This window comes from Strix uralensis, chromosome 10 (genome assembly GCF_047716275.1).
Source record: "Strix uralensis isolate ZFMK-TIS-50842 chromosome 10, bStrUra1, whole genome shotgun sequence".
NCBI classification, from domain to species: Eukaryota; Metazoa; Chordata; class Aves; order Strigiformes; family Strigidae; genus Strix; species Strix uralensis.
Window position 1 is genome coordinate 12,397,276 of NC_133981.1, and position 13,597 is coordinate 12,410,872.

General features: G+C 41.4%; 1 protein-coding gene across 7 annotated transcripts in view; it reads left to right on the forward strand.

Moving 5' to 3' along the window:
* ITPR1 (inositol 1,4,5-trisphosphate receptor type 1) overlaps positions 1–13,597 on the forward strand; it is a 171,735-nt gene that overhangs the window by 64,593 nt on the left and 93,545 nt on the right. For all 7 annotated transcript variants that reach the window (XM_074879205.1, XM_074879206.1, XM_074879207.1 and 4 more), the window contains 12 exons: positions 785–1,036; positions 2,472–2,613; positions 3,614–3,767; positions 4,099–4,286; positions 5,782–5,920; positions 7,409–7,467; positions 8,658–8,819; positions 8,918–9,088; positions 10,056–10,121; positions 10,707–10,844; positions 12,392–12,517; positions 12,908–13,108. In XM_074879205.1, the coding sequence (XP_074735306.1) occupies positions 785–1,036; positions 2,472–2,613; positions 3,614–3,767; positions 4,099–4,286; positions 5,782–5,920; positions 7,409–7,467; positions 8,658–8,819; positions 8,918–9,088; positions 10,056–10,121; positions 10,707–10,844; positions 12,392–12,517; positions 12,908–13,108 (1,798 nt within the window). The remainder of the gene's footprint in view (positions 1–784; positions 1,037–2,471; positions 2,614–3,613; positions 3,768–4,098; positions 4,287–5,781; positions 5,921–7,408; positions 7,468–8,657; positions 8,820–8,917; positions 9,089–10,055; positions 10,122–10,706; positions 10,845–12,391; positions 12,518–12,907; positions 13,109–13,597) is intronic.

The window sequence follows — 13,597 nt, forward strand, 5'->3', positions numbered from 1 at the left end:
TTGTTTTTAAGTAGAAGTGATAGTGTTAATTATTTTTAGTCTACATTATAGACTTGTGAACATGCTTAAAACAAGGGTTTAGGATACAGCTTGGTCAAAGTCTCATGAGGAGTGCTGAGAGAAAAAGAGTCTGCCTTCAATTAAATGTTCATTTGTTTAGGAAACCTCACAGTTGACACTATTCAACACAAGTCTGAATGAATGCTTGTGAATGTTGGACGTGTGCTTTATGGCTAAAGGCTAATTATTGGTCTGTTGAATGTGCGTACTTTAAATACCAGTTCCTTGCTTTTAGTTTATGGACTGAAACGCTTAGGAATTCAGTTAGTCTTTCTATACCAATTGTTTGACTGAATGAAGCAGAGATCAGCAGAAATCAGAGGTACCTGATTTCCAGTGATTCTGTAGTCCATCTGCATTGTTGCCTCAGTGAACAGCTGTGGCTTCAGCATCAGTAAGAAGCGTTTGGTCTTCTACAGTATGTAGGCTGTGTTGCCTCAAGTGCCCTTTGGATTCTTCTGTAGCTTTCATAAACAGCATTACTTAGTTCTATGTAACTCTCAGGAAAATATGATTACTCCTTTTCTTCTATTTTTCCACTAAGTTACCTTTTACTAGTGTTTGGTAGGTACTTCATTCGGTCCATAATAAATATAGCTATAATACTGGAAAATCTAAGATTCATTCTGTTAATACATATAAGAGCATATCAGTACTATACCCAGTGGACATTTCTGGAGAGTGTAAGCGGTTTCTCTATGATTTCTTTCTTCCCCCCCAAAAGATATCAGCTAAACCTCTTTGCTAGAATGTGCCTTGATCGACAGTACTTAGCCATAAATGAGATATCTGGCCAGCTGGATGTAGATCTCATTCTCCGTTGCATGTCTGATGAGAACTTGCCATATGATCTGAGAGCATCTTTTTGCCGGCTAATGCTTCATATGCATGTTGATCGTGACCCCCAGGAACAAGTAACACCAGTGAAGTACGCTCGTCTGTGGTCTGAAATACCTTCTGAAATTGCTATTGATGAGTAAGTACTTGCTGGAATGGTGTGGGAAAGGAAATTACACGACTCTTGATTTTTAAAACAAAACCAGATCAATCCTAAACTCATGCATTATTTATTATTATTATTATTACAGTTGAAAAATACATATAAATATATATAAATATATATAAAAATATATATATAAAAAAAAATCCATAACTTATTCAAACCCTGTGGTTTCATTTGCCTGTAATGTTTGCTGGAGAGAACCTTCCCGAGAACAAAGCAACCTTCCTGTATGTGCGTGGTGCAAGCTGTGAGGCAGTAGGGGTTTGTCTCCAAAACCCATGGTGATCACGGAGACAGCCTGTCTCTGGTCTGGGGGATGTGACGAGTGACCTAGCCCGGGGGACGGAACGCAAGGCAGGACTATTTCATTTTTTCCTCCTGCCTTATTAGATTAGAGTATAGACTCTTCAGGGCAGATTCTCCATACGGTAGCTCGCACAATCAAAAGCAAAAACAAGGGGGAAGACGCTGAAACAAGTAATGTGCTGGCAATGGAGTCATGGTCCTTGACCTGCAGTGGCAAATACTTCGATGCAGTGGTGAAAAACCTGTACAAAACCACAGCTAGACTGGAGACATGAATTCTTGACCATAGACTTGTATTAACTCATTATAGTACAAATAATTTAAAACTTACAGTACTTCAACTGTTCAGAACCCAGTTTTTTTGGTTGGATAAAATGAACATTTAAAATTCATGTTAAATGTTAGGAAGTTGGGTCTTGTCAGTATTAGTACTGGTTTTTAGCGGGTCCTTCTTTTACCCTCCCTTTCCTACTTGCTAGCCTAGTTTTCTTTGAGAGAGGCAGTAGATCTTACTCAACTTCAAATGCCAAAGTAGAAAACAAATGGCTTCAGCTCTGGCAGAAGCTAAGCAGTGATATGTGACCAAACAGGAAAACAAAAGTAGTTAGTGCAAGGGGATGGGGATTGTCTTTTTCGAATGCTCTCTGCACATGCTGAGAAACAAACCTAGAATTTATATTAAGAAAAAGTAATGTCTAGTTTGCATATATATTATTTTTATTTGGAGAAAAAACAGCATCCCCAGTCACCATCTCTTGGCCACATCCATTTTCCCTAATGCTGTACATAGCCTGTCACTGTTTCCACTAAAATAATAAGGGGTTTGGTTTTTTATTGGGACAAAATTATCTTTTTTTGTTTTCCTCAGACTTTTTTAAATGGTGCAAAATGAGCATATGGGATAAAACAGCAAAAGCCAGGAAATTATGGTGTCAGCTTCCTGACTCCCCCGTTTGGATAAACTATTTAACAGCCTTTAACTTTTCTTAGATTTTTGACAAACCAATGAAAAATTGTGTCAGGGGAAAAGAACCCTGTGTATTTGCATGCTAAGTTTTGTGTTTTGTTTTGTTTTTTGTTTTGTTTTTTTTTTCCTCTTCAGCTATGATAGCAGTGGAACTTCCAAAGATGAAATTAAGGAGAGATTTGCACAAACAATGGAATTTGTAGAGGAATATTTAAGAGATGTGGTGTGTCAGAGGTTCCCTTTCTCTGATAAAGAGAAAAATAAGCTCACTTTTGAGGTAGTTATCCAGTTATGATTTTATCCTCTTTTTTTTTTGGTGGAATGTTGGTAGTTTTTTTCAACACCAGGTAAATTGGCAAGTAATTAATGAATGTTGAGCCTCAGCAGGCTCCTCCTTTTCAGTGCAGTCCTTGTTCCTCGTGCAAGCAACCCCACTGAAGTTTGTGAGTTTGCAGTGATAGTTCTTGAAATACACTTAATGAATGTGAGCTTATGTCTTAGATTTGCAGAAGCCTTGTTTACTTTTTGTATTCTCGGTGTTATTGCAAAGTCAAGCTTTACTGGAATAAATAGTCTTGAAAACTAAACACTATGTCTGCATGCACAGATAGTTACTAGAGCTTACAGTATTACTCACGAAGAGGACACTACAGTGTCCTGTGACTTACTGACCTAATAAAATAGCCTGTCTGTGCAAATAAAATGTAGCAAAACCATGTGATAGTATTCCCTAAATAACCGTTACCGTAAGAAAATATGTGATATTTCTTTAAAAGAAACACACAAAACATGTTTTTGAGGGAATATACTTCAGATAATGGGGCTACGTTAAATATTCACACTATATGTTAAATTATTACATGCGGATCTTGAAGCAGTGCATGTGGAGGACTTGTGGGGAAACTATAACTTGGTAGCAGTAAGCTTTAGATGTGTGATATTTTTTTTTCATAAGGCCAAATCATAAAAAGCGCCTGTACATTCCCTCTAGTCTTAACCTCTCTTACCTGTTCTGTAATGAGACATATGTGGTGTGATTTTGTAGCTATAGAATATCAATTGCAGATACAGACTGTTAGTCCTGGCATTGCAGTATTTGTAGGCAAGTAGAAAACTTTTTGATAGAATGTAGAACTATACAGTCTTACGGAATTACAAGGTATTATGATAAGAATGACTTACAGCCAGTTTCTTGATCTTTTCACTGTGTTAAGACAACTTGATTGTGATAGCAAAATGTTTAGTATTAATCAGGCTTTTTATTATTATTTTGGTAGGTTGTTAACTTAGCCAGAAATCTGATATATTTTGGTTTCTACAACTTCTGTGACCTCCTCAGACTAACCAAAATCCTCCTTGCTATATTAGACTGTGTGCACATCACTACCATCTTCCCTATTACCAAGATGGCAAAAGGCGAGGAAAGTAAAGGTAAGACTGAGAAATGACTGGCAGAACTGATCATTCTTAGGTAGTTTCTAGTTCATCTCAGTGTCAATGTGGGTTCGAAATCTGCTCCTTTCTGTCCATGGCTTGGTTGTAAAGCTGAGTAATGCCTACAGTGAAAGAGGGAGAGGACAGAGGGTTTCTGAAAGTTATTGCTGTGCTTCTGCTGACTTTCATCTGTTCCAGGGGTTTCAGTGTCCACCTGGCCTTGTTTAATGTTGAGGCAGTTTCTCTGCCTAGGATGTGAAGGGTCTTTGCCCTGTTAGCACAGTCCCATTACACCATCCTAACCTTACCTGTTTACCTACCTCTGAAGGGAGCAATGTGATGAGATCGATCCATGGAGTCGGTGAGCTGATGACCCAGGTGGTGCTCAGAGGCGGTGGGTTCTTGCCCATGACGCCACTTGCTGCTGCTCCTGAGGGTAACGTCAAGCAGAGCGAACCAGAGAAAGAGGACATCCTGGTAATGGACACAAAGCTGAAGATCATCGAAATACTTCAGGTACTAGCCACGCCAATCGATGTAGCATCTTGTGCTGTCTTGAATCTAAGTGTTGATATAGTGCCATGCTGTCTTTTAATTCACTCCTGCCTTGTATGTGCCTCTTTCAAACTGTTAAAGCGTTACAAGGGTGACTTTCAGGCATGCAGCGCTCAACTTGCATATGACAATACTATGCCATTACTGAAACAAGTTAGTAGAAATGAGTTTGTAGTAGACATCTGCATATTTACCGGTGATTTGTAAATACCTGCCTTGCTGAAGTGGAGAGCTCATTTTCCACCTTCCTGTCTTATTAATTTCTCTGAGTCTACAGGGCCATCTTGTTAAGTGCCCAAGGAAGGGGGAGATACTTGAGTCTCCTCCTCATGCAGCCATTAGTCTGAAGTGTTTTTTATGAATGCACATTTGCCAGCCTCTTCCATCTCTGTCTGGTTTTTCTCACTTGTTGACTCTGAAGTCTTCAGGACACAAAAAGAAAGGTTTTTTCCCTTTTCCACAGCGCTGCCTTGATCTAGATGTTGCTGCAAAATTACTGCACTGAAATCCATCTTCCCTCCTTCAGTGTAGGAGTCCCTTTTCTGTTCAGTAACGTCATGGACGAGTTCATGGAGGCCAGAATGCTGCAAAAGCCTTGTGGGCGAAAGTATGTGAAGCAGCAGGAAAGCCATGGTGTACCTTCCCCGTGCCCCCGTGGGAGGCTTCGCACGTAGCTGGGTTTGAGGTTATGCCCTTCCCCTCAGCAGCAGATGCAGCACGTAGGGGAGGCTTGATTCACTTCCTTTCCCCGTTGCTAATTTTAGTTAAAGCCAGAACTTCTCTTATGGCCTGGCATGTGCAGTGGGATATTTTAGTGTGCCCATAATCCCCCTGTTACCATGGTTGATTAAAACCAGCATTAAGTGTTTTCCCCTAAATCTGAGAGCGCTACAAGTGTTCTTTGCGTTGTACCTCTTCCCTCAAGAGGGAGGAAGACCACCGAGAAGGTGGTCTCTGCTACGCTAGAGATACCACTGGCACCAGTGAGTACGGCCCACCTGAGCTGGGAGCTGTTGTACGCAGCAGCCTGGCTCTTGGCAGCTCATGTTCAGCCTCCTCTGCCCCGGCGCCCTGGGAGTCGGCACGAGGAGGACGACAGCGCTGCTCTGTTGGATTCCTGCTGGTTCCAGAACGGAGATGGAAATGCTGCTTTCCTTTCCTGGGGGTGGGGTGAGGATGCCTGCATTGGGCAGTAACGAGGACTCAAAACTCTGCCAACGTCTTTTACTCTTAAGGTTTTATTACTGTGTGTATAACATGCTTATTGAAATCACTGAAAAAAATAACGCAATTCCGGGGACTTTTAAGAAAATATTTGCGTACCTCTTCTCCAGGTTAAATCCACATCTTCACGATGTCGATCTTGCATGTTGGTAGCACTGCATTATGTGTAAATTGTACGTGTGCTGGAAATAGGCAAGTTATTTCAACATTTTTACTGCTTCTCTGTCATCAGTTTATTTTGAATGTGAGATTGGACTACAGAATCTCCTGCCTACTTTGTATATTTAAACATGAATTTGATGAAAGCAATGCCCAGATGTCTGAATCGCCCACTGGAAGCAGTAATCAAGAAATGCCAGCTAATGTACCAGGTTAGTTATTTTGCAAAAAATGAGTTTGTGTGGGTTAGGGAAGACTCTTTAATTCTAGAGGTGCTAATTGGATAATTGATTCAGGTTCTTGCTTTGGCATATAAATAGTTCCATTGAGGCAGAGTACTTTGCTAGTAGAGGGAATAACAGAGTAGAGATCACTTCCATATACCCCAAACAAAACCCAGGTTTTATTTGTACTCTCTCCTACTTATTTCCATGTGTTAGGGGCCTGAGGTGCATCCTTTAAAAAAAAAAAACCTGAAATAAACACTATCATGTGTGATCTGTCATCAAGCTCAAATTAAGTATTTTGTATTAATGTTTCTGGGTGAAGGAAAAGGGTCCCCAAAGTAATCTGATCTCCTCCATCCCTTCCCCCAGCCTGATGCCTCTACCCACCCAAATTTCTCTTTTCCAAAGGTATTGCAGGAAGGCAAGACATCTGGAGGTGTCTGTAGCTCAGTGGGTTAGACAGGGGTGTGAAAGCAAGCTGTTTGTCATGTGGTGTTCTTAATTGAAAGCAGGATAGTTAGTAGACGGTGTAGATGGAGTGTCGTCAGTTGCTGTATTGCTTTCCAGGGGAAAAAGTGTCCCGTAGTTAGGGACCCGTATCATGTAGGAATAACTGGACTTTAAAAGTGCAGCTTATTAGACATCAAACAGTTTTTCTTCCTCAATTTGGGGACTGTATCTCTAGATGCAAGGGAGAAAGATAAGGAAAATGTGGTTTAGATGTGAAGTCTTCAAAGGGAGGAGACTGTTTCTTTTGATCTCACTTCAAAGGGGATGTGTTTACTTTTTTCATGGGCTGCCTGTCCGGCAGCCCCCCAGGGTGCCAGGGCCTCCAAAACAGGGCTGGCAGGGAGAGCGAGAGCTCTTTCTTTGAGCTGAACTTTGGAAGAAAGGGGGTAAACGTTTTGGGCAAGGATATAAAATCCCCATGCTCTCTCTCCATTCCCCTTTGCAAATCTTTGTGAAATATTGAGAACTCCAACACTGTTTTACCATCTGTATGTTTTTTATTTCAGAACATTGGTCATTGTCCGTGTGATAATATATACCTTATACTGAAAAACGCTAAGACCTTTTTATCTATTGAGCTGCAGGGGTATTGCTGAATTTATTATTTTAGAACTTTTCAAGGCTGAAGTTCGGTGTTTCTTGTGAATGGCTCCTCCGAATGACACCAGGTCCCATCAGTGTCCTGGAATGTTGCTGCTGCAATCTAAAAATAAGCAAGAGAGGAATAAGCCTGGATGTTGCTGAAATTATTATGTAGTTTAATTTGTGAACTGAGAACAGGTTCATTTATTGTCTTATATTATCTTAGCAGGCTGCTTCAGTAATCTCTCAGCATTCCTTTCAGCTTGTTATGACCCCCTTGCTTACACCTACATCACCATTTGTGGTTTAAAATGTTTTTAGGCTGCAAAAACGTCTCTGGTGCAACTCTGACATAACATATTTGTCTCATTATTTTCTCAGGAGCCCTAGACTTTGAACATATTGAAGAACAAGCTGAGGGGATCTTTGGTGGAAGGAAAGTATCTCTTCACTAGTGCTAATCAAGGGGTGGCTCAGGAGTTCCCAGGCTGTAGCCCTCAGGGCTCCCAAGGAGGTGGATTGCGGTTGAAAGTGAGGTGGTAACTGGGAAAAGGTTGGAAACAGCTGCCACAGTTACCTAAGCTTTATTCTCCTGAAATGCCTTTGATACAACTCAAAGTAGTGTCCATTTGGATTAAAAGCCACAAATAAGGGACACAGGGGTCCTTCAGCCAGAAGGATCTTCATGGGAGGGCTTCACTTGTGTGGGTGAAAGCCAAGTTGGAGGATTAGTGCATCTAAGCTGAATGCTGCAGTAAAGTCTTAGGTGGAAAAGTTTGTGTAGGCAAGGATTGGGACTTCTACTGAGCTTAGATATATATATATTTAGCCATCCTTTTTTTGTATAATGCAGCATTAAACTGCACATGCATGACAGAACAAAGCAAGCTGTACCTTCCATGCCCGCCTTCCTTCCAGAGCAGCTTATATCCTTTCCTAAATCACAGGACAGCAAGTCAGTGACAGACTCCAAGTACTTGAGCTTGTCCTTAAGCTTCTCAGAGCTGCAGTAGTTTCCTGTAAACCTAAGATAACAGATTCCTTAAATGTAGGGAAAGTGGGGAGAGAGATTCGCTTACAGAATTAATAACCAGAATTTTTAATGTAAGCATGCAAAATCAGTTGGAAGCAGAATATGGAAAAGATTCAGGGGTCATTGATGGGGGAGAAAAAAAGGCATGATTTTCTCATGCTCAGAAAAGGGGTGCAGGGGAACGGGAGGGAAGAGGAGGGTTTCAAGTGCTTGACATAATTAGCATTGCAACCTGGATAATGAGGTAGGGTTTTATTTCACAAATAGTGAGAAAGGTTAGTACTAGGAATGGGCAAGAACTGAGCAGTAGGGTGAGGCTGACATAGGGACAAATATTTTTGCATAGTTTGACCCTGAAAAATGTAAGTTGGGTAATGTAAGGTGAGTGAACCATGATTAATGAAATTCTGGAATAGTCTCCCTATTAAGCAATACACCAAAAACCTGTGTGTCTTAAGATAGCACTTGATTTGGTAAATTCCCCACTTATTTAAAAGTAAGAAAAGAAGTTTTCTGCCACCTCTGACTGGACTTAAGAACCTGCTGGGACATTCAGTCTAATATGCTAGTTAACTCCTACGCTCTGTTTTTAGTGAGGAGAATACACCGCTGGATTTGGATGATCATGGTGGCAGAACGTTTCTCAGAGTTTTGCTGCATTTAACAATGCATGATTATCCTCCTCTGGTGTCTGGAGCACTTCAGCTACTGTTCCGGCACTTTAGTCAGAGACAAGAAGTCCTTCAAGCTTTTAAGCAGGTATGTGTGTGTAATAAGAGCGTTGTTCTTCATCTGAATGTATATATTGCTGCTAAAACCAATCCTTTTGTGTAACTAATGGATTGCATTCACGTAAGGTTCAACTGCTTGTTACCAGCCAAGATGTTGACAACTACAAGCAGATAAAGCAAGATTTGGACCAGCTGAGGTCTATTGTGGAAAAATCAGAGCTTTGGGTGTACAAAGGCCAGGGTCCTGATGAGACTATGGATGGAGTGCAAGGTGAAAATGAACACAAGAAAAAAGAGGTAATGAGGTTGTTCCCACAAATTCATGTGTTGATATTTTATGAAGATGTAACCATTTCCAGAAATGTGACCAAAAAAAAATCTTTCCAGTACACTGCATAGCTTGCTGAGGCCCTCTGTATTGCTTTTACATTAAGGCAAGACTAAGAAGAGAACTTGAGCTGGTTGATGCCAGTTAGTCTCAAGTGGAAGTGGAAGGTGCTCAGGATTAGCAGCCACTGAAGAGTCATCTTTAGGCTCTAACAGAGCAGTTGGTTTGGGTTTGCTCTAGCTCCTGAGTTGTGACCTTTCATCACTGATGGATTGCATGGGTTTTGTATGGTCAGAAGTACCTCAAATAATGTAAGGGCAGAGCTGTGAAGTCTTCAGGTGATGCATTCTGAATCATGGCACTACGATTAAATGACAGAAGAGAATGGTCCTTTATCTGTACTTGATAATACGGGACTTTCTTGGCATGCACATCTGGCTTAGAGCTGATTAAACACGTTTTGCCTCAATATAATCTGCAATCACATAGAAAAGGCTGGGTGAGGGCATTCAAGAAATAGTCCCTGGGTTATGAACATTTATTGTTGAAAGTAAATACAAGTCACTTGTTGATTTCCTTGTGCGTAGTACTGTGAGACTTCTTTTTATCTGTGCTATGACAGTTTAATAATAGTAGAAAGGGAGAGAAAGTAAGAAGTTTTTTTTAGGGGACAGTTGATTACAGATAGAATGCAACAAGCGAAGGAAAGGACAGAAGGTTGCTGTCTCTGCAGTCATCCCCCCTCACCTTATTTTATACTATAGAGTCAATGTGACTTGACAGAATAATTATATGTATTTTTCTAAGACTGTCAGAAAACTGAAGGATGATACTCCTTTCCAGGAAGAGAGCGAGCAGTATCCTAGAATGGTAATTTTAGCCTTCATGAAGACCATAGTATAAGCTACTAATAAATTGTCTGATTTTTATCCTCAGGAAGGTCACAGCAAGTCCCAAAAGCCTGAAAGTACTAGCAGCTACAACTACCGTGTAGTAAAAGAGGTAAAACTTTGCTTCTTGATAGTTAAATGAAAGTGTAAATGAGTAACACAGCTCTGGAGAGCTGCAGTCAGAGGGAGGCACCCAGGAAAGTCTGAGTCACTCTTCCATTGTGGAAACTATTTGCTGAGTAATAACATATCCCAACTTGAATGAGAAGCCAGGAATATAATAAGCACGACATGTGTATTCTTTCCTTAAGAATGGATTAGTGAGAAACGCGACATTTTGCTGCTGTTTCAATGGTAACACAATATTTTTATTGTTTAAAGGCTACGAAGGAAGTAAGCAAGTGGAGAAGCTATTTAATTTGCTGTGTCTCAAGCACCTTGTGCTCAAAGCCACTGTGCTGTTGAAATTTAATTTTAAAAATATCAGACAAAGAGCATGTGTTGGCACTGGTGTGATGTGAGCTAATGGTCTTTCTGTGGCTCCATACTGTGGAGCTCAGTGCTGGGTTTACTTGACATGGCTGAATTGTGCAGGACCAGCCCTAGTCAGAGATGCCATGGATGGTGCACAGTCCAATAAACTGCTTCCCTGAAATAAAACCTGGAATTTCAGCTCTAAAGCAAGTCTCTTCTCTAGATCCTGCTGCGGCTCAGCAAGCTCTGTGTTCAGGAAAGCGCCTCGGTCAGGAAAAGCCGTAAGCAGCAGCAGCGACTTCTGAGGAACATGGGAGCTCACGCGGTTGTGCTGGAGCTGCTGCAGATCCCTTACGAAAAGGTTGAGTACCTGTACAGCTGTCACCTTGCTTCCTGCCATGTTGATGGGCTTGTAATACCTCCTCTGAATCTTCCTCCACCTTCTACCTTTATGCTGGATCCACAGAGGCTGTTTTATATAGCCTCATAGTCTATGAAATACCCATGCTCCAGAAGTAATGGGGAGCTTGTACAAGCTTTCTTTGTTTGAAGTCTTTGAATAGACAGTGTTACACACTATTTCCTGGAGAAATATTTGACCATTGTAGGCGTAAGACCAAGGCCCAACTCCCAGCTTTTCATGGGAGGTGTGTGCTGCCTTGAAGTTAAGTTGTGTCGGTGTAAGCAAGACCCTCGTTATCGCTATGAGGTAGCTGTATGACAGCCATCCTGGGAACAGTGAGGGAAATGAGGGTGGCAGTCCCCTGTGGGATCTATCAGCAGGTCTGCCGAGTAGTTAGACACAGATCTCCCCCAGTTGCAGAGTCCCAAATTCTCCCTTAAAATTGAATAAATACCAAGTGGCTGTCCAGGCGAGGTTTGCTGTTTGTAATGAGCCATCCTGGATGCCAGGTAATGTCAGTGGTGTGGTTTGAAGCCCGCTGTGACTGGGTTGCTGTACGGTTTGAGCTTGCACAGCACCACATTGTGCTGATGAAGCACACCCTGATTTCGTGTTGGTGGCCCATTAGTCACAAGTGACAGGTACTTATCATGGCCTAGGTGAGGGAGCTCAGCACATTTCTCTGGTCACTCTGCTGTCCTCTGTTCCACACTCCACAGGTTTCTGAGAACCAGTAATTCTAGGCAGGAGCTTTGATTAATGTTAAGCTAAGTCTCATGCTGTCTTGCTTCATATTTTGCTAAAAAACCAGCACCTTTTGTCACCTTTCTGTCCCATACATGTGAATACATATTAGACAGGCAATATGGAAGGTGTTTAAACCTTGGAAATGTATGAAACTCCTTAAAAATAAAAGCAGACACTGATTTTCCAAACTACATTTTATGCCATCAGTGGACTGGTAATCCACACTGATGTCAGAGGAAAGGCACTGATTCCTGAACTGTACTTGGAAGCATGCACTCAGCGTGCAGATTCCAGTAAATATAAATTGGGCTTAACTGTTGCAATAATAACTTTCCATCCCTTCTTTGCCATGAACTACCTATCTGTCGCTGCTGAAATGCATTTCAGTGGAACATGGCAATTTTCCTGTGTAGCTCCAAGGTGATGATGTGTGGTTTGGCCAATGTACTGGTATGTTCAGAAGTGTAAAAGTGACTAAAGCACGTTGCTGGCAGGCTTGGCCACAGAGTATGCAATTTTAGAGAGTAAACTACTGTAGTTTCTATTATGGTCTTTATTTTTGACGATCTTTAAAACTGTGAAGTGGGCCAAACTCATCCCTAATGTCTGTGAACTGGGTGGAGGTTTGTTTTTCTTTGGAGTGTGAGGGAGACGTGACAGTTCCCTTGCAGAGCTGGAGCTGAGGCTCATCCTGTACTTACCTGAAAGTGAACCTTCAGATTCTCTTTAACCCCGTCTTATTTGTCATGCAATCACAGGCTGAGGACACGAGGATGCAGGAGATAATGAAACTTGCACATGAGTTTTTGCAGAACTTCTGTGCTGGGAACCAACAGAACCAGGCATTGCTGCACAAGCACATAAACCTGTTCCTTAACCCAGGGGTAAGAATAACCTCATGCCATGATAGATGATTTTTTTTTTTTTTTTTTTTTTCCTATCAAGAAAAGAGAATGGATTGTCCTTAGTGATCGCCTCTGGGCCTGTTCTGATGCAAGATTGGTTGAAGGGGTCACATTTTGTTTTCATTCTAAAGCCTCAAAAGTTGGCAAGATCTGTTTGTTTAAGACCATTTCAGTGTAGAAAGTTTAAGAGGCTGAAGTGGACTGAAAAATAGGCTTAGATACGAGCCGTTGTGTTGAAAGATTAGGTCCTCGGAAATGTTCTTTTCTGTCCTGTGCCCTGCAGGAGTGTTGACTTTATCCTGACCTCTGTGTGGGTTTGGTGGTTTGTTTATTTTCTAATTTCTTTTTTTCTTTCATCCCCTCCATTAGATTCTGGAAGCAGTAACAATGCAGCACATTTTCATGAACAACTTCCAGCTTTGCAGTGAGATTAATGAACGCGTTGTTCAACACTTTGTCCACTGTATCGAAACACATGGCAGAAATGTTCAGTACATAAAGTTCCTGCAGACAATTGTCAAGGCGGAAGGAAAATTCATTAAGAAATGCCAAGATATGGTAATGGCTGAGGTGAGAGCTGCAGAGATTTGCGAGGTCTGAACAGAAGTTTTCACATACCATTTGGTGAAAATGACAAATTGATCCTCTCGCTTCTGGGACTGCCAAGAAGCTGACAGTTAGCTCTCACAATGCAAAAAGAGCATACAGCTACCAGAAAGCACAGGCTTTTTGTGACCGAAAGCTTTCTGAGCTCGTCACCTGCAGGTATAATGAACGGTTGGTTATTAATGATACTTAGGAGTTATTTTCCAGGCCTTCTACACAGCAGCATATAGGTGGGCTTATGAAGCAAGGCTGCCTTTCTCTAGCAAAATTGGCTAGAAGATAAGTAGTTTAATTTCAAGATCACTAATGCAGAAGGAAAATTTTACCATGATAGTATTTTGATGGGAATTTATCTTACAAAGACCTACGTGTTCAGCTGTGTTAGTGCTGAAGGGGGAAAAGTCTGAGGGCCTTCAGAAATTTAGGTGTGTAAATAACTGGGAGTATGAGGTG